Consider the following 21,090-nt stretch of genomic DNA (forward strand, 5'->3'; position numbering starts at 1 on the left):
CCATGGAGTCCCAGCTAGAATGTCATGACATGCCCTCGCCCTCCTCTCACACGTGTGCCCTCCCCCTCCTCACACACATGTGCCCTCCCCTGCTCTTACACGTGTGCCCTCCCCTCCTCTCACACAGTTGCCTTCCCCCTCCTCTCACACGCGTGCCCTCCCCCTTCTCACACACATGTGCCCTCCCCTGCTCTTACACGCGTGCCCTCCCCTTCTCTCACACAGTTGCCTTCCCTCCTCACACACGTGTGCCCTCCCCTCCTCTCACACAGTTGCCTTCCCCCTCCTCTCATACATATGCCCTCCCCCTCCTCACACACGTGCCCCCCATCCTCTCACATGCGTGCCCTCCCCCCGCCTCTCACACACGTGCCCTCCCCCTCCTCACACACGTGTGCCCTCCCCCTCCTCTCACACATGTGCCCGCCCCACGCGTGCCCTCCCCTCCTCTCACACGCGTGCCCTCCCCCTCCTCTCACACACTTCTTTTCTGTCTTTTTCCTTTCACAGTATGGAATTTCTTGTCATTGCAGACAAGTGATCCTGCACTGGAATGAGCACTAGTCATTTCATAAAGCCAGAGGAGAAAAGATTACTTAGTTTCCAGGCTTTCAGCTTAGAGTGTCGTGTGTTTTTTCTTCTTTATCTATTTTTATCTCACCTTCTCTAAATTAGGTGATAATGGATCATATCAAGAATTTCTTTGTTTTTTGAAATACTACACCAATGCTTTGGGAATAAGGTGGGGTCTTTCTTCAGTTTGGCTTTATATGCACTGAAACTATCCAGAAGTCCTTGGAATTTGTAGTGTATTTTAGGAATACCCATTATATAAACTAAAATAGACAAGGTATTTACCTGAGACAGGAACCTTTTGGGAAGTAGAATACTTTTATTTTAACTTAATAATATAAATTTGAAATTACTCGTTCTCAATATATGTTCCATGAACCAATCACTTTAGAATCACCAGGGGCATGTGTTAAAAATACCAAATCCTGGGCCTTGCTCCAGACTTACTGAATCACAGTCAAATTTTAATCATTTTTATTTCTACCACTTTTTAACATTCATGCTAGCTCATATGCTTGCTGACATTTAAAGTGTTGATTTTATGCAATATTTAAAATTTTATGCCTCAGACTCTTGGCTAAATGTTGGCAGTTAGTTTCCTTTTATTTATTTATTTATTTGACAGAGAAAGAGAGAGAGGGAGAGCATGGAAGGGAGAGAGAGTCTGAGGCATACTCCACACTGAGCACAGAGCCTGACACAGGACTCAGTCTCATGATTGTAAGATCATGATCTTAGCTGAAGCCAAGAGTCAGATGCTTAACCACCACCCAAGCAGTTAGTTTCCTTAATTGTATTGATTATATGAGCCAGAAAAACAGCCAAAATTATATATCCTTTACAGAACCTGATTTTTTAAAAAAAAGATTTTATTTATTTATTTGAGACCGATGCGGGGCTCAATCCCAGGACCCTGGGATCATGACCTGAGCTGAAGGCAGAGGCTTAACCCATTGAGCCACCCAGGCGCCCCTCAGAACGTGTTATTTTCATTTGAAAATGAGTAAATGGCAATGAAGAAGATGATCATCTGTATATTATAAATAAAATTTTAAAGTAAATGCTGAAGTGGGGAATATTCATAACATTATGGCAGATAAACAATAATGTTCTTAATATTCAGAGAACATTTTCAAGACAGTAAGAAAAGTCAAATATGAAATATAAAATTGCCTACGGGCATAAGGGCGCAGATAATTTACAAATGAAGAAATAAAAATGGTCAATAAACATAATAAACATTCAAAAGTGTTAAAAGAGAAATACAGGTGAATGCTGCTTGACATTTTGTATATGAAAATATATGTATTTATTTTTATATATCTAACATTTGCATATTATATATTTATGTGTATATTTCATATACATCTGCACATATATATGGAAAGATACTTTTACTTGATGTTGCAACAAAATAGATACACAGATGTTTCCTGACTTATGATGGTTTGACTTCTGATTTTTGGACTTGACAAAAGTGCCAAAACGATACGCATTCAGTAGAAACCATACTTCAGATTTTGAATTTTGATCTTTTTTCAGGCTGTGGTATGTGGTATGATCTCACTCGTGATGCTGGTTAAAGGCAACAAGTTACTGGTCAGCCATGTGGTCAGGAGGTTAAACAGCCACTACACTTACAACCATCCTGTATCCAGACAACCATCCTGTTTTTCAGTATACTAGTCAAGAAATTACATGAGATACCAGCGTGTTATTAAAAATGGGCTTTTTGTCGATGATTGTGCCCAAGTGTAGCCCAATATAAGTGTTCTGAACACATTTAAGGGAGGCTCGACTAAGATATGATGTTCATTAAGTGAGGTGTATTAAATGCATTTTTAACCTGAAGTGTTTTCAGTTTATGATGGGCTTATTGGGATGTAATTCTATTGTAAGTTCAGGAAGATTTATACTTAGATGTCCCTAGGTTGAGAGATTAATTTGTTCATCCTCTCTAGGAGGGCAGAGTTTTAATACAGTTTGCAAGCTTTTAAAATGTTCATCTAGTGACATGAAAACTTTCTAAATATATTGCTCTGTGAAAAGGGTTATAAAACAGTCTATGATATTGTTGCACATTTAGAAGATAGTATTCTGCATGCATAAACATAGGGAAAAGGACCTAGAAGAATATTTATCAAGATGCTAATAGTGGGTAGAGATTACTGGTATTCTTTGTTTTTAATTTTACTTTTCAGTCCTCTCAAATTTTCTGATAGGTAATATTGCTTTTTTGATGATAAAGAAGACCTTAAAATATTAAAAAAAATTTTTTCCTGACTACCAAAATTTTGTTATTTATTTTATTTTATTTTTTTAATTTTATTTTTCATTTGAGAGAGAGAATGAGAGACACAGAGAGAGCATGAGATGGGGGAGGGTCAGAGGGAATAGCAGATATACTTCTGAGCCCCAAGACTGTTGTAGGACTCAATCCTGGGACTCCAGGATCATGAGCTGAGCAGAGGGCAGTCGGTTAACCAACTGAGCCACCCAGGCACCCAAATTTTTGTAATTTATTGAAAAAAGCTGAATACAGAATATTTAGGGTGTTCTGACAAAGTCAGTACAGGACACAGGATAAAAATCATTAAATTCACGACATGTCCCTGTATACAGAATGCCTGGCAACCCTAAACATACACCAAGGTGTATTTAGGAATGAAAAATAAATTACTTTTTTTCATTTTGCTTTCTTTCTTTCTTTCTTTTTTATTTTATTTTATTTTTTTTTGCTTTTTTTCATTTGTAAGAAAATATTTTTTAATTCTCAAACTGGATTAGAAAGGTAGGAATGTGAAAAAGGAGCAAGGTGAGAGTTGATAATGATTTCTATTAGCATTAAATAAATAAATACTTCAAATAAAAGTTTCCAAGATTCCAAAATTGAGCTATTGCTAATCATAAGTAATGACCTTCACCAATGTATTCCCTCCTTATCTCCTTTTTGGAACTCTTCTATTGCTATATATTTTTGTCTTTTACTATTTTTTCCCTACTCTTTTTCCTTCTTTCATGCTTGTAAATCTTTAGTGACACCACGTATATTGTATGTGACAATTGTTGCTAAAAGAAGTCTAACTTTAAGTCCTTGCTTAATTTCAAGTCTTTCATTTATTTTCCAACAAAGATCCCTTAAATGTGTACTTGAGAAGTTTTTATCTGATGAATTAGTATCACTTCTGTGCCAGGCTATTTGGTGGATGGAGCCATTATCAAAACTGGGTAATCTTGTTAACTTGCTTTTTGTAGATACTAATTTTTTTGGTCAGTAAGATTTCCAAGAATGCCCTCATTATTCAAGGCTTAATTATCGTGAAATTTTTAAAAGACAGTAAGTTTGGCAGGGACATTGTGACTGAAAGAATTTTATAACTTCCTGATTTAATTCAAAGATAACAAGATAAAGTGTTCATAAATCCTCATAATTGACTCTTCATTGTTGTCAGACTTCTTAATGATACACACTTTAATTATTAGCATGGGAAAGAATGAGAGAAAAGGCAAAACACATTATCATCTTTTCTCAGTTATGTCCTTTGTCTAATTCATACTGTAGAAATCCAAATACATTCCAGACGTGGAGAAAGTGTTCTTATTCTGGCAGCCATTGGTAGCTCATTGGTGCTTCAACCCCATATGTTCAGCAGCCTGCCAGTGGACTGTTTTCAGTCCTCACAAAACAGCTGGGCTTTACAACAGCACTGTTTTGGATTTTACATTTCATCTGAAATACATTTATATGATTAAATATGTTAACTTACAGCTAGCTGGAAAGCCTTAACTCATTGCTGTGCAGTATATTATAAGTGGGATGACCCACTTATATTGGGTCTATTGGCCCAATAGACCCAATTGGGTCTATTGGGTCTATACTGAGTCTATTGGCCAAACCGTTGAAAGAGGATGCTATTAATAATTATACCAGGACAATAGGTATGAACTGGGCTGTAATTTCTATTGGCTCTAGGCAAATCCCAACTCAGATCATTTAAATGGTTTAACCTTTTAACATTACAAGACCTGCAAAAACATATCATTTTTCCATAGCAAACCACCCCCAAAATTAGTGACTTAAAACAGTTATTGTTTTATTAATGTTTATGATTCACTAGGATGGCTAGGAAGGCCAGGATGCTTGGCACAGCCTTTCTCCATCGTCGTTCACAAATTGTTCACAGTCCACATGTAAAATATGCACATCTCCATCCTAGGTTCCCAGAAGTTTCATCACACTAATAACAGAGTTCAGGGTCCTGTCATCTAAATAAGATCTAGATGCAAATGAAGCTTCTTGTGATCTGCCCGTTGGTGTGGCTCCTCATTGCAGTTTGATGGAGAGACAGGGATGGAATAATCATAATCCACACTTCAATTTGAAATGGATGAATGGAAATCATATTGCCCTCAGTGGTTCATGGCAATTCTGAATTGCCCCTGAACTCAAGTTGCCAGGCCACCTACCCTGAAGGCACGGGATATTTTTTAAATGGGGCCTCGTTCTGTTTCCTTAGAATGGTTCTGTAGTTCGTTGTTCTTTTAGGCCTTTGGGTCTACTCTCTGAGCTCCTGGGTCTGTCCTTTGAGATATCTTTCCTTTTCCATAAGAAATGGTGGTGTTGGCGCTCAACAGCTTTCTCTGTCTGTTTTCCGCCTGTGGAAAGTCGGGGGCGCAGATAAGAATGTTCATTTTGAAGTGTCTGTCCCAAATCATCCAAATAGTACAGCACCCTTAAATTTTTCTTAAGCTTTCTATGTATCAGACTGTTTACGCTGTTAGAGGAAGGACTTACTCATCATTCTTTTTAGAACAGACCTCCCTATATTGACTAGCATGTCCGTGTGTGCAGAACCAGCTCTTTTTAGCAAACCAGGATGGTTTTTTGGGCTCCACTTTAAATCCACTTTAATGATTTAAAGTAAGTTTCACAAAACTTGTTACAACCACACACTTGATTTTTGATGCCAGACCTTATTTTACTTTGGAAATTCTTTACAAGCAAGTCCTGTGCCTTCCATGTTCTCTTTAAATTTTGCTCACAAGCTGAACATTTTCTTCTGCATCTCATCCCCTGTCTTAACTTTATTATACTATGGCAAGTCAGTTTACATATTTGGCATTCTGCCTGGATATCTCTTTCACCAGATTCACAATTCTTTAGGTATATTATTTTTTCAGGTCACTGAAGATGACAGTGTGTCTATTACATGACATAGACTGTAATTTTTTTTTCTGGCCCATAGAAACAGTTTGTCTTTTAAAACTTCATTCAGCAATATTTTGTAGTTTCCACATATTTTCTGAAATATGTCCTTGTGAATTCTATGTTTTGGAATGATATTGTAAATGGAGTTGTATATTTTATTTCATTTTCAACTGCTCATTGCTAGTATATAGAGATATAGTTGATTTGTATATATTGGTCTTAGAGCCCATGATTGTGTTAAATTCACATATTTTTTCTAGTGGATTATTTTGTATGTAGATTTCTAAATATTTTTCATGTTCATGATCATGCATATACAAATAAAAAGTTTACTTTCTTCTTTCTAATACATATTCTTATATTTTCTTTTTCTTGCCTTATTGTAATGGCTAGGTTCTCCAATGTCATGTTGAATAGAAGTGGCAAGAGTAGATATCCTTGGGATGCCTGGGTGGCTCAGTCGTTAAGCATCTGCCTTTGCTCAGGTCATGATCCCAGGGTCCTGGGACCAAGTCCCGCATCGGGCTTCTTGCTCAGTGGGGATTCTGCTTCTCCCTCTGCCTGCCATTCCCCCAACTTGTGCACTCTCTCCCTCTGACAAATAAATAAATAAAATCTTTTTAAAAAAAGAGTAGATATTCTTGTCTTGTTTCCAGTTTAGGGAAATAGCATTCAGTCTTTCACTGTGAAATATGTTGTTAGCTGTGGGTTTTTCTCAGATGCCCGATATTAGGTTGAGGAAGTTCATTTCTATTCCTAGTTTACTGGGAGCTTTTGTTATGTATTTTATAGTATATAAATTATACCATATACTAAAACTTGTAAGAGTGATGTCTTATATCTATCAGTTTTAGAAAAAACTTGAAATTTGTAAAGTTTTAAAAGTTTAAGAAAACTTTAGTTAAGGCTAAAAATTTATTATTAACATCAGCCAGCTAATATACTAAAGGTATAATCAAAATGTTTGTTGATTTTTGCTTTCAGAAACAAAGAAAATCCAAGAAAAGAATTGGTATCTTTCCACTTCCTAAACTAATATAATATTTCAAAACTCAGTATTACTTTTCTGTGAAAAACTTTGCTTGTAAAATGAGAATTGAACTTTTCTAATTAGCACCACTAAAAGATTTTAATTCCTTTTATTTTTGCCAGATAAAACAGAATGTTTTAATGTTTAAGAATTCTTTTTCCGGGGCACCTGGGTGGCTCAGTGGGTTAAAGCCTCTGCCTTCGGCTCAGGTTGTGATCCCAGGGTCCTGGGATCAAGCCCCGCATCGGGCTCTCTGCTCAGCCAGGGAGCCTGCTTCCTCCTCTCTCTCTCTGCCTGCCTCTCTGCCTACTTGTAATCTCTGTCTATCAAATAAATAAATAAAATCTTTTAAAAAAAATTCTTTTTCCTATTTGACATATACTCTGGACATATTCTGTGTAATACAAAATAGTACTGTAGTAGTAATTCTCACTTAGTATCGCAAGATTTTTTTTCCATTTCTGTACATCAGTAGATGAGGAAACTGAGCTCAGAAAGTGTGAATGAGGGGCGCCTGGGTGACTCAGTGGGTTAAGCCGCTGCCTTCGGCTCAGGTCATGATCTCAGGGTCCTGGGATCGAGTCCCGCATCGGGCTCTCTGCTCAGCAGGGAGCTTGCTTCCCTTCCTCTCTCTCTGCCTGCCTCTCTGTCTACTTGTGATCTCTCTCTCTCTCTATCAAATAAATAAATAAAATCTTTAAAAAAAAAAAAAAGAAAGTGTGAATGACATCCCTATCGTTTCTATATCTGTGGTAACTTTTTTTAATAGGATTTACTCAAAGATCCGTTGTACATTGGGCTACGGCAGAGAAGAGTGAGAGGTCCTGAATATGATGAATTTTTGGATGAATTCATGGAGGCAGTTTCTTCCAAGTATGTATAATCTTTATTTTATTTATATTTGAATTGAATTTCAAAAATTTCAAGATAACCTAACACAATGAACTATAGAAGGTGTCCAAGTTTGGTGTAGTATATTTAGTAATTAGAAGTGATTTATATGAAATGCATACACACACAGTCTTAATTATCAGTGACCTAAAGATAAAGTCATGCATCTATCTAAAAAAATGTTGTCTTTGTTGCTGTTCCTGAAGATACTTTTATGAAAATGTTTAGATTGTGTGGTTATTGAAACACATGATTATGGTGAATGAGACACTGGTCACTGACCAAATTACCTGAGCAAGCTATTTTATGATTGGCAGTCTGTACTTTGTTTCTGGCTGCTAATAAAATGTGGTTTCCAGTCATCTTTGTGGGTATATCTGACCCTTTTGTGGTAGGTAGTGGGGATTGAGTGTGAGTTCGTATAATCCACAAGTCCAGAATGATGTCTAAGAACCAGGACATCCAATTACAATTCATGAGTCTCCGATTAAGTCTATACTATTTGATTAAAATGCATTACTCTATTACACCTATTTTAAGTAACATTTAATTGTGGGCCAAGTGCTACTATGAAGTTTTCCAATTTTTTTTTTCTTTCAGCAAAGAGACTTCCATAAGTTAGTAAAGTATTCTGAGAGAATTTTGTCACACTAATGGGACAGCCATCCCATTTGTTATTGTGCAGCCACAGAAACCATGGGCTATTTTAAAACCTATATGCTGCCTTGGTTTTTCATAGAAATAAACTCATCAGTAGGATCAGCTGTAACTAGAGACATAATTTGGGGTTTTTTTTTTATTATAAGGTTTAATTTTAAGAAGTTGTATGCAACAGCAGAAAGTGCTTTCGTCAGCTTGCACAATATTTAGAATGCGTTGACTCTCTCATTGCCTAAGGTTTCAAGGCAGAGTATATTTGCCAGTTAGTATGGGCTACTTTTTAAAAACATAGGCCTGATTTATTTATTGTTGTTATTAGCTTATTTGGTTAAGCTGTACTTATTCATAGAAGTAGTTGAGGAACTGTACAGTTTAACCTCAAGATTGCATGGTACAGTTAATTGCTAGTAGTTTCTTATATAAAATGTAATGTTTTGAAATTACCCATAACTCTTTAGATAGCAGTGTTAATTGGGAGATTATGTAGAGACCATTGCGATGTTATGTAAAATAAAAGGGAAATGCAGGTCTTATCATGTTTGTCTTTATTGTCTATTTGTGTAAGTAGAGTCTATATATACAACTTGAGTATACTTTCAAAGAAGCTGTTAAACAAGTTTATGAACATAGTTTGTATGGCTTATATACTTAAGTGCTGATGAAATGAAAAGAAAATAATTCCATTTGGAATCAATGAGAAGCTTTCCTCAGAAAATGAGATTTGAGCTAATTTTGAATGCTCTGTGTCAATATAGAGTCAGCAAAGCTTTTTTTTTTTTTTCCAAATAGTGAACTGAAGGATTACCCAAGATCTTTGATAAAGAAATGATGATTGACAAAATCAGTGATTTTAAATGCAGAGTATACCTATACATCAGGAGTTATACCATAGATTCTTCCCAGAGAAGATTCACAAAGACTTTTCAAAAGCAGTTTCTAGCATGCTGCTGCTTTGGGAAAAGTTTTGTAGAAGCGACACCTAACATTACCCAATTAAATTGGGAAGTGGTCCTGAAGATAAGCCCAAGATTATTTAAAAAGAAAATGTAACCTAAATTCAAGGTGAAAAATGACTGTTGCATGTTGAGTTACTCAGGAATCCCATTCTAAGATGGCGTTAAGGAGTGCCCTTAGAATGAACCCCTTTGGAAGGTGGGGGGAGAAGGATAAGGTAGATGATGGTAGTGGATAAAGTGAGAAGTTGGGCTTTAGCATAGAACCACCAACAGCCTTGGACAATTTCATTAGAATCATTCCTGTGTGCTAGTTAGGTACTTAAGGGGAAACTACTTTCTGCCTCTCTCTACCGCACCATACTTCGCTGCTGTTTTTACTTACTGCGTTCACAGGGTTGGGTGGGGCAGTTTCAGATTCTTCCTCTTAACTTTCTTCATAATTAGACTCTTTACCTCATAGGCCATGGACTTGATATGGGTGTTGTGGCAGTTATTAATAGTGTTAGTCTATTCTGATCATACATTTGGGGACTGAGAAAATCACCAGGTCAGTCTGTGGTGCTAATGAATGGGACCCGTTATGAGCTAGACCTTGGCCAAGACTCCATTTATTACTGACTTCCAAATGCCTTTACTCTAATGAGGAGGGTGATGGCATATAGAGGCTTTTGGTCTTCTGGTATCACTGTCAACTCTGTGGCCTTGAAACGTTTGGGTATTCCCTGCCCCCAGAGCATAGTTACCTGAATAAAGAGCTGTAGGTCCCACTGGAGAAGGTTTGAGGGAATTATTACCCCGTATTCTTACCATGGTGTTGCAGTTTCTTTCCTTCTGGATTTTTGGCCTCTTACATTAGAGGGTTCTGAGTCCAAAAATTCGCTGAGGCATGGAAGTTGAAAAAGATATGGTGATTTCGTTGGGACAACTTCCCTCAGATTTGTTCATTCATTCTTGATTTATTTTGATTGTACACATTCACTGGTAGACTTGTCAGCTGTCTGTTTTGTACCTGGGGATGCTGTATCCTTTAAACTACCTCAATAATTCTCTGTGTGTCAGCCCCCCACTAAACCCAGCCTTGCCACTCTTATGATAATTAGGTCCTCCTGGCTTCTCATGGCTTCTGATCCTCATCTGGACCTATCATCCCCATTGCTATCAATGAACCCAGTTCTAGAACCGCATTCCCTTCTGTCAGTTCTGGCATTCAGAAGAGAATCGCCACAGAATTTGTTAATATGGATATCTTCTCACTGGTATCTTCCTTATGGCTTTGGTAAATGGTGTGTTTCCTGGGCCCTCAGGGAGAACTTAATATCTGATGGGTTTTCTGGCCTTACATAGCACTTGTATTCTAGAATGTACTCTCAGAGCTTTGTGATCCCCTCTTCTGCCATCTGCCATAGCATTTCTGGCATTTCAACAACATTTAATAGGAGCCATTACTTTCCCCATGTTTCCAGGAACCACTCTAACAAGTCATTTTATGCCCTCTGAGATTCTTACCGGTTGTAAATCCTATAGTTCAGGAGAGTATCTCAAATCAATAAACTTTTTCTTATCTAACTAATGGTTAAATTCTAACCTCTTTGAGCAAACACCCTCAGAAATTAATCACATTTATACTCTTCTGGTTAATATAAACCAGCTAGATCTCGCAGTTCCTTTGTAGAATATCCTCTTTCTTTCTTTCTTTGTTAGGCCTAATATGTCCTAGGTGGGTTATATTGTGACATAACCCTTGTTATGGGCCTGTGGGTCTGGAGAGGAAGTGAAGGTAGATGAAAGTTAGGGTGGTACATGTTGTCTGAGGAGGGAGAAACTTCTGTGTGTGTGATTCCCAAGGAGGAAAGGGCAGACCATTTTTGTGGCTTCAGAAAGTTTTAGGGAATCTGGGAATTCAAGATTTTGGGAGGCATTAAACCAAATATCTCCTGTGTCAGGATCCAACCAGGATCCTGACTTAGCAGGTCTGCCTTGCTGAAGTTTGTGAGTATTTGAATACTGTGATGATTAATCCTTATTCGTGGTGATTAGCTCTCTCCACCCAGGAGCTGTAGAATCTGAGAGGATTTTTATATCTACTTGGGAGGTCCTCTGCTTTTTACATTGATGATTGCTTGTCCTAAACTTTTTGTGATCTTTTCCTGTTGTCCATATAGTTAGTATTTCTGCTGTATTTCTCAAACACCTCACACATCATTCTAGCTAAAGAGTTCCCTTCTGCAGATATAGTGTCTGACCCTACTATGGTGAGAGTTTGAACAGTTGGACTGCCCCCTGTGCCGGGCATTCTCTCTGCTTCACCTCCCACCAGGAACAGGGTCCACGTCACCAGCCAGGCAGTGAGTGATCCAGCTGCAGAGCCCCATCCTATCACCAGCTTTCTCAGACCAGTCCCAGTGCTGTCACAGATGAGATTATTTGAGAGGCAGATTCTGCATGAATTTTAGTGTTCAAGAGGTTTATAAGACATGCCCTAGAGATCAGCCCCTAATGAAGGGGTACAAGGAGGCAGGAATGCGCAGAGGGGTGAAGGCCCAATGACACTTTCCACGTACCCCATGGGGAACTTTGGAGCTACAGTGGCTTTTCAGATGTGTCTCCAGTTGGGCTGGGGTGGCCAAGCCTTTATAATCCTGAATTGTTTGGTCCTTGGATGTGGGTCAGGCTGAGAAAGGAGTATGACCTGTGATATAGTACTCTCTGCAGTGGACACAGTCCCTGGGATAGCAGTGGAGGATCTCAGTGCCATGTCACGGTGGTCAGTACAAAGACATTTAGATAAAGATAAAAATTAAGAAAAAAAGTTTCAAGGTTGTGATTATGGTGTGTCTTGAAATCTGTTAACTACACCATTTCTGATATTCCTTTTTTTTTTTTTTTAAAGATTTATTTATTTGTCAGAGAGAGAGAGAGGGAGCATGAATGGGGGAGCAGCAGGCAGAGGAAGAAGCAAGTTCCCTGCTGAGCAAGGAACCCTGATGCGGGACTCGATCCCAGGACCCTGGGATCATGACCTGAGCCAAAGGCAGATGCTTAACCAACTGAGCCACCCACACGTCCCTCTGATATTCTGTTATCAAGCCATATGACAGACAAATGCTAGACTCTGCAAATTATTTTTGGTTTAGAAAAATTGGCCAGTGCAGCAAACCACTGAGTTGCCTTAGCTACCTGTGCCCTAACAGGATCTAGATTTCTCTAGTACAAATGTCTTGTCAAATGACTTAGTCTGTCTTTCTTATTGTTTTGATTCATTTTTTTAAAAATATTTTATTTATTTATTTGAGAGAGAGAAAGTATGAGAAGGGGGGAGGGTCAGAGGGAGAAGCAGACTCTCCGCCAAGCAGGGAGGCCAATGAGGGACTCGATCCTGGGACTCCAGGATCATGACTTGAGCCGAAGGCAGTCGCCTAACCAACTGAGCCACCCAGGCGACCTGTTTTGATTCATTTTTATTTGTTAAAAGTCAAGCACTGTGGGCGGCTGGGTGGCTCAGTGGGTTGAGCCGCTGCCTTCGGCTTGGGTCATGATCTCAGAGTCCTGGGATCGAGTCCCGCATCGGGCTCTCTGCTCAGCGGAGAGCCTGCTTCCCTCTCTCTCTCTGCCTGCCTCTCCAACTACTTGTGATTTCTCTCTGTCAAATAAATAAATACAATCTTTAAAAAAAAAAAAACAAAAACTAAAAGTCAAGCACTGTGTTTCGTTCTGGGGATATAGGGATGAATAAGACAAAAATAATCCTTTTTATATATAGCTTGTTCTTTGCTAGAATAGACAGATAACAAATGAACAAGTGAATAATAAAATGAAACAATGAAATCATAATAAATATAACAGAGACAAATTGCTGTCTAAGAATAATATGTGACTTAATTTATGTAAATCTGGTGAATATTATTGTTATCTCTTTTTTTGAGCACAGACTTTACTTTTCTTCTGTTTACTTTATTAATTGATATGGTTATCTCTTTTATGAAGTTTATTGCCAAAATCCTTACACTTTTTCAGTAATGATGCTTTTGACAATTAACATGAACTCTTTGATTATACCTAGGTAAATTAATAAACAGTGGGAAAACTGAATTCAGAAAGCACTGATTAATTAGACTGGATATTAATTAGCATCTCCAGTGGAATACTACAGATCTGTTTTCCTGGAACTTGCCTTTTCAACAGTTTTATCAATTGGGCCTAGTATTTCTGTATCTTATAGGTTAAGCAAATAATCCTAAGGAAAGAAAAAGGAAATAATCCTAAATAAGGAATGAATTTTATGCCCAAATAGGTTCACTGAGCATTTTTATTACATGATTTTCCAGAATAGACCCCTCTCTTCGGTTTTCTTCTACCTCAGTGATTGCTCTAATACACTTTCTTCAACTTATTTATTCTCATCCCCCTAAGCTCTCTACTTCAGAGTGCTTCAGGTCTGGAGCTTGAAACCCTTTTCTTTACTCTCTGTCCTCACTTCCTCGGGGACATCATCTAGTCATTCATCCTTTTTTTTTGAAAAATTTTCAATTTTTTTAAATTATTGAAGTATAGTTGACATACAATGTTATGTTAGTTTCATTTTTTTAAGTAAGTTACATACAGTGTTCTATTAGTTTCATATAGTGTTCTATTAGTTACATACAGTGTTCTATTAGTTTCAGGTGTACAGTGTAGTGGGTCAACAATTCTATACATTACTCAGTGCTAACCATGGTAATTATACTCTTAGTCCTCACCACCCATTCACCCTCCTCCCCTCTGGTAACCATCAGTTTGTTCTCTATAGTTCAGAGTCTGCTTCTTGATTTGTCTCTTTCTGTCTTTTTTATTCCTTTGCTCATTTTTTTGTTTCTTAAATTCCACACTTTTGTCTTTCTCTGACTGACTTATTTCACTTACCATTAAACTCTCTATCTCCATCCATGTAGTTGCAAATGGCAAGATTTCATTGTTTTTCGTGGCTGAAAAATATTCTTCTGTGTATACAGATACCACATCTTTATTCATTTATCAGTCGATGGACACTTGGGCTGCCCAATGCACTTTGGGTATTTTTTTTTTTTTATATTTTTTACTTACTTGAGAGAGAGAGAGAAAACATACAAGTGGAAGGGGCAGAGGGAGAGAGAGAGAATCTCAGGCAGACTCTGTGCCAAGTGCAGAGCCCAATGCAGGGCTCAGTCTAACCACCATGAGATCTTGACCTGAGATGAAACCAAGAGTCAGATACTTAACCCAGTGTGCTACCCAGGTGTCCCATAGTTTGGCCTTTATAAATAATGCTGCAATAAATATGGGAGTACATGTATCACTTTGAATTAATGTTTTTGTATTTTTGGATAAATACACGGTAGTATAATTACTGGATCATGGGGTAGTTCTATTTTTAACATTTTTGAGTTTCAGGTGGACAACACAATGATTCAACAATTCTATACATTACACAGTTCTCACCATGGTGAGCATCATCACCATCTTCACTATACAACGTTATTATAATTTTATTGACTATTTTCTCAATGCTGTACTTTTCATCCTGGTGGCTTATTTATCTTATAACTGGAAGTTCCTACCTCTTAATCCCCTTTACGTGCTTCACCCATCCCCATACCCCCGTCTTGTCTGGCAACCACCAGTTCGTTTTCTGAGCTATTTCTGTTTTTGTTGTTGCTATTGTTTTGGTTGTGTGTTCAGTTTTTTAAAAAAATTAAAGCATGGTTGACTCACAGTGTTACATTAGTTTCAGATGTACCACATAGCATTTCAACAACTCTATACATTATGCTATGCTCATCACAGTCACGATCTGTCACCATCCACTATTATACTACCATCAACTGTATTGCTTATGTTGTACTTTTTGTCCCTGTGACTTACACAGTCCGTAGCTGGAAGCCTGTATCTCTCCTTCTCCTTCCCCTATTTTGCCCCTCCCTCCACTCCCTTCTCTTCTTGGCAACTACCAGTTTGTTCTCTGTATGTATGGGACTGTTCCTGCTTTTTTTGTTTTTTGTTTGTTTGGCTTCTTAGGTTTCCCATATAAGTGAAATCATATAGTATTTGTCTTTCTCTGTCTGTCTTATTTCATTTAGCCTAATACTCTCTAGGTCCATTCATATTCTCACAGTTGGCAAGATCTCATTCTTTTTATGGCTGAGTAATATTCCATTGTGTACATACACCACATCTTCTTTACCTATTCATCTATCAATGGGCACTTGGGTTGCTTCCATATCTTGGCTATTGTAAATAATGCACAGTGATCACAGAAGTAAATATATCTTTTCAAATTAGTGTTTTCATATTCTTTAAGTAAATATCCATAGGTCGAATAGCTGGATTATATTCTAGATGTATTCCTAAATTTTTGAGAAATCTATACTGTTTTCCAGTATGGCTACAGCAATTTACATTCCCTGTTTTCCACATCTTCTCTAAGACTTGTCTTTTTTTGGCGAGGGGTGATTGTCATTCTAATGGGTGTGAGGTGGTAGCTCATTTCCCAGATGATCAGTGATTTTTGAACATCTTTTCATGTATCTGTTTGCCATCTGTATGTCTTCTTTGGAACAAGGTCAATTCAGATTTTCTGCCCATTTCTAATCAGATTGTTTGATTTTTTTTTAATTGTTGACTGTATGAATTCTTTGTTTATTTTGGATATTAATCTCATCAGATTTATGATTTTCAGGGTTTTTTTTCTCATTCAGTAGGTTGACTTTTTGTTTTTATTGTGGGTTTCTTTCACTGTGCATAAACTTTTTAGTTTGATATAGTCCCAATTATTTATTTTGACTTTTGTTTCCCTTGCCTTTGGAGTCAGATCCAGAAACAGATTGCTAAGACCATTGTCATGGGGTTTACTGCATATGTCTTCTAGGAATTTTAAATTTCAGGTCTCACATTCAAGTCTTTAATCCATTTTTTTTTTTTTAAAGATTTTATTTATTTTTCAGAGACAGAGGGAGAGAGCGCGAGCGAGCACAGGCAGACAGAGAGGCAGGCAGAGGCAGAGGGAGAAGCAGGCTCCCTGCCGAGCAAGGAGCCCGATGTGGGACTCGATCCCAGGACCCTAGGATCATGACCCGAGCCGAAGGCAGCTGCTCAACCAACTGAGCCACCCAGGCGTCCCAAGTCTTTAATCCATTTTAAGTTAATTTTTATGGATTTTGTGTAATAGCTTTCTAGTTTCATTTCTCTTCTTTTTTTTCTTTCTTTTTTTTTTGGCACATGACTATTTGTCTATCTTCCCAGCACCCCTTATTGAAGAGACTGTGCTTTATTTTATGCTCTTGGTTCCTTTGCCATAAGTTGTCTGTTAAGTGTGCATTTATTTCTGGGTTCTTGATTCTGTTCTATTGATCTGTATGTCAGTTTTTATGCCAGTACGACCTTGTAGTATAGTTTAAATCAAGGAGCATGATACCTCTGGCATTGTTTTTATTTCCCAGCATTGCTTTGCTTATTTGGGATTTCTTGTGGTTCTATACAAATTTTAGAATTACTTGTTTTAGTTCAATGATAGATGGCACTGGAATTTTCATAGAGATTGCATTGAATCTGTAAATTGCCTTGGGTATTATGGACATTTAATTTCTTAAATTCCACATATGAGTGAAATCATATGGTATTTGTCTTTCTCTGACTTATTTCACTTAGCATAATACACCCTAGTTCTATCCACGTTGTTCAAATGGCAAGAGTTAATTTTTTAAAATTTCCATTGTGTATATATACTACATATTCTTCATCCATTCATCTGTCAGTGGACATCTGGGCTCTTTCCATATTTTGGCAGTTGTGGACATTGCTGTTATAAACATTGGGGGGCACGTGCCCCTTTGAATAACTGTTTTGTATCCTCTGGATGAATACCTAGGAGTGTAATTGCTGGGTCATAGGGTAGTTCTACTTTTAACTTTTTGAGGAACCTCCATACTGTTTTCCAGAGTAGCTGCACCAGCTTGCATTCCCACCAACAGTGTAAGAGGGTTCCCCTTTCTCTGTATCCTTGCCAACATCTTTTGTTTCCTGAGTTGTTAATTTTAGCCATTTTGACTGGTGTGTGGTAGTATCTCGTTGTGGCTTTGATTTGTATTTCCCTGATGCCAAGTAATTGTTGAGGTTTTTTTTTTTCTTTTCTCTTTTTTTCTTTCTTTCTTTCTTTTTTTTTTTTTTAAATGTCTGTTAGCCATTTGGATGTCTTCTTTAGAGAAATGTGTGTTCATGTCTTTTGTTCACTTCTTGACTGGATTTTTTTGTTCTTTGGGTATTGAGTTTGATGGGTTCTTTATAGATCTTGGATACTAGCCCTTTATTTGATAGTCATTTGCAACTATCTTCTCCTGTTCCTTTTAGTTTTGTTGATTATTTCCTCTGATGTGCAAAAGTTTTTTATACTGATGAAGTCCCAATAGTTCATTTTTGCCTCTGGAGACACTTCAACAAGAAGCTGCTGTGGCCAAGATCACAGAGGTTACTGCCTGTGTTTTCCTTTAGGATTTTCATGGATTCCTGTCTCACATATAGGTCCTTCATCCTTTTTGAATTTATTTTTGTGTATGATGTAAGGAAGTGGTCCAGTTTCCTTCTTTTGCATATAGCTGTCCAATTTTCCCAGCACCATTTGTTGAAGAGATAATCTTATTTTCATTAGATATTCTTTCTTGTGTTCTTGAAGATTAGTTGACCATAATGTTGAGGGTCCTCTTCTGGGTTCTCTCTTCTGTTCCCTTGATCTTTGTGTCTGTTATTGTGCCAGTACCATACTGTTTTGATTTTTACAACTTGAAGTAATACAGCTTGAAGTCTGGAATTCTGATACCTCCAGCTTTAATTTTCTTTTTCAGCAGTACTTTTGCTATTCATGGTCTTTTCTGGTTTCATACAAATTTTAGAATTGTTTGCTCCAGCTCTGTGCAAAATGCTGTTACCATTTTGATAGGGATTACATTATATGTGCAGAATGCTTTGGGTAGTATAGACATTTTAACAATATTTGTTCTTGTGCAATCAGTGAGCATGGAATGTTCTTCCGGTTGTGTACTTACTCAATTTCTTTCATAAGTGTTCTATAGTTTTTAGAGTACAAAATTATTTCCTCTCATTCATGAGCATAGAATATCTTTCCATTTATTTTGGTCTTCTTCAGTTTTCTTTTTTCCTTCTTCTTCAGTTTCTCTCATCAGTGTCTTATAGTCTTCAGTGTGCAAGTCTTTCATTTCCTTGGTTAAATTTATTACTAGATTTTTTTTAAAGATGCAATTTTAAATGAGTTTGTTTTCTTAATTTCTCCTCTGGTAGTTTATTATAGTATATAAACACCACAGATTTCTGTATATCAGTCTTTTATCTTATAACAGTTTTGTTTTCTACAACAATTTTTTGGTAAAGAATTTATGGTTTCTGCATATAGTATTACAGCATGTACAAATAGAGATGGTTTTATTTCATTCCTTTCCAATTTGGACGCCTTTTATTTTTTTCAAGTCTGTTGTGGCTAGAACTTTCCAATACTATGTTGAATGTAAGTGGTAAGAGTGGCCATCCTTGGGCGCCTGGGTGGCTCAGTGGGTTAAGCTGCTGCCTTCGGCTCGGGTCATGATCTCAGGGTCCTGGGATCGAGTCCCGCATTGGGCTCTCTGCTCAGTAGAGAGCCTGCTTTCCTCTCTCTCTCTCTCTCTCTGCCTGCCTCTCTGCCTGCTTGTGATCTCTCTCTGTCAAATAAATAAAATCTTAAAAAAAAAAAAAAAAAAAGAGTGGCCATTCTTGTCTCATTCCTGATTTTAGAGGAAAAGCTTTCAGCTTTTTGCCATTAAGTGTTACTCATTGTGGGTTTGTCATATATAGCCTTTATTATGTTGAACTGTATTCTATCTATATTCATTTTGTTGAGAATTTTTATCATAATTGATGTTGAATTTTGTCAAATGCTTTTTCTCCATCTGTTGAGGTGATTGTATGATTTTTACTCTTCATTTTGTTAATGTTCTGTGTCACTTTGATTTGCAGATGTTGAACCCTTTTTGCATCCCTGGAGTAAATCCCACTTGATCATGCTGTATAATTCTTTTAATGTTTTGTTGAAATTGGTTTGCTAATATTTGTTGACAGTTTTTGCCTCTATGCTCATCAAGAATATTGTCTGAAATTTCCCTTTTTCTGTGGTGTCCTTATCTGGTTTTGGTTTTAAGGTAGTGATGGTCTTGTAAAATGAGTTTTGAAGTGTTTAGTTCTCTTCAATTTGTTTTGGAAGAGTTTAGAAGGATAGATATTACCTCTTTTTTGAATATTTGGTAGAATTAACCAGTGAAACTGTCTGATCCTGGGCTTTTCTTTCTTGGGAGGTTTCTGATTACTGATTCAGTCTTCTTACTAGAAATTGGTTTATTCAGATTTTATATTTCTTTATGATTCTGTCTTGGAAAATTGTGCATTTCTGGAAATTTAGCCATTTGTTCTAGTTTGTCCAATCTGTTGTGTAATAATACTTTGTATTTCTGTAATTGCTTTTTCATTTCTAATTTTATGTGAGCCCCCCCCTTTTTTCTTGGATTGTCTAGCTAAAAGTTTGTCAGTATTGTTTATCCTTTCAAAGAATCAGCTCTTATTTCATTGACCATTTTTATTGAATTTTTAGTCTCTGTTTCACTTATTTCTGTTCTGATCTTTAGTGTTTTGTTCCCTCTCCTAACTTTAGGCTTCATTTGTTCTTTTGCTAATTCCTTTAAGTGTGAAGTTAGATATTTATTTGAGAGTTTTCTTGTTTCTTTGGGTAAACCTGTATCACTATGAACTTCCTTCTTACAACTACTTTTGCTGCATCCATAGATTTTGGTATATTGTGTTTCTGATTTCATTTGTGTCTAGCTATTTCCTGATTTTTCCTTTGATTTCTATGATGGCCCATTGGTTTTTCAGTAACATGTTGTTTAATCTTTACATATAGTTTTTCCAGTTTTCTCCTTGTAATTGGTTTTTAGTTTATACCATTGTAGTTAGAAAAGATGCTTGATATAATTTCAGTCTTCTCAAATTTATTGAGACTTGTTTTGTGACAGTACATATGATCTCCCCTGGAGAATTTTCCACAAGCACTTCAGAAAAATGTGTGTATTTTTCCTGCTTTTAAATGGAATATTCTGGATATATCCATGAAGTTCATCTGGTCTAATGTGTCATTTAAGGCCATTGTTTCCTTACTAATTTTTTGTGTGGATGATCTCTCCATTGATGTAAGGGGGATGTTAAAAGCCCTTACTATTATTGTATTGCTGTCAATTTCTTCCTTTAGCTTTGATAGTATCTGCTATATATGTTTTGGTGCTCCTATGTTGGATGCATATGTATTTATAAATGTTGTATCTTCTTGCCGGATTGACTCCTGTATCATTATGTAGTGTTCTTCTTTGTCCTCTATTACATTGTTTAAGTCTGTTTTGTCTGAGTATAGCTACACCAGCTTTATTTTTATTTCCATTTGCATGGAATATCTATCTCTCTCCCTTCCCTTTCAATCTATGTGTATCCTTACTTCTGAAGTTAGTTTCTTGTAGCCAGAATATAGATGCATTTTGTTTTTGCATTCATTGGGCCACTCTGTCTTTTGATTAGAGAATTTATTTCACTTTTCTTTAGAGTAATTATTGATAGGTATTTACTTATTTCCAAGTTGTTGTTTTCTGGCTGTTTTTGTTGTTCCTCTCTATTCTCTTTTTCCTTCCTTATTTGATGGTTTTCTTTGTTATTTTCAGACTTCTTTGTCACTTTCT

The 21,090-nt window shown here is 37.0% G+C and overlaps 1 protein-coding gene across 1 annotated transcript in view; it reads left to right on the top strand.

The window, feature by feature from the left end:
- ME1 (malic enzyme 1) overlaps window positions 1-21,090 on the top strand; it is a 184,344-nt gene that overhangs the window by 79,844 nt on the left and 83,410 nt on the right. Inside the window, exon 6 of the mRNA XM_032339159.1 lies at window positions 7,582-7,685. Coding sequence (XP_032195050.1) covers window positions 7,582-7,685 — 104 coding nt within the window. The remainder of the gene's footprint in view (window positions 1-7,581; window positions 7,686-21,090) is intronic.

The sequence above is a fragment of the Mustela erminea genome, chromosome 4 (assembly GCF_009829155.1).
Source record: "Mustela erminea isolate mMusErm1 chromosome 4, mMusErm1.Pri, whole genome shotgun sequence".
Lineage (NCBI taxonomy): Eukaryota > Metazoa > Chordata > Mammalia > Carnivora > Mustelidae > Mustela > Mustela erminea.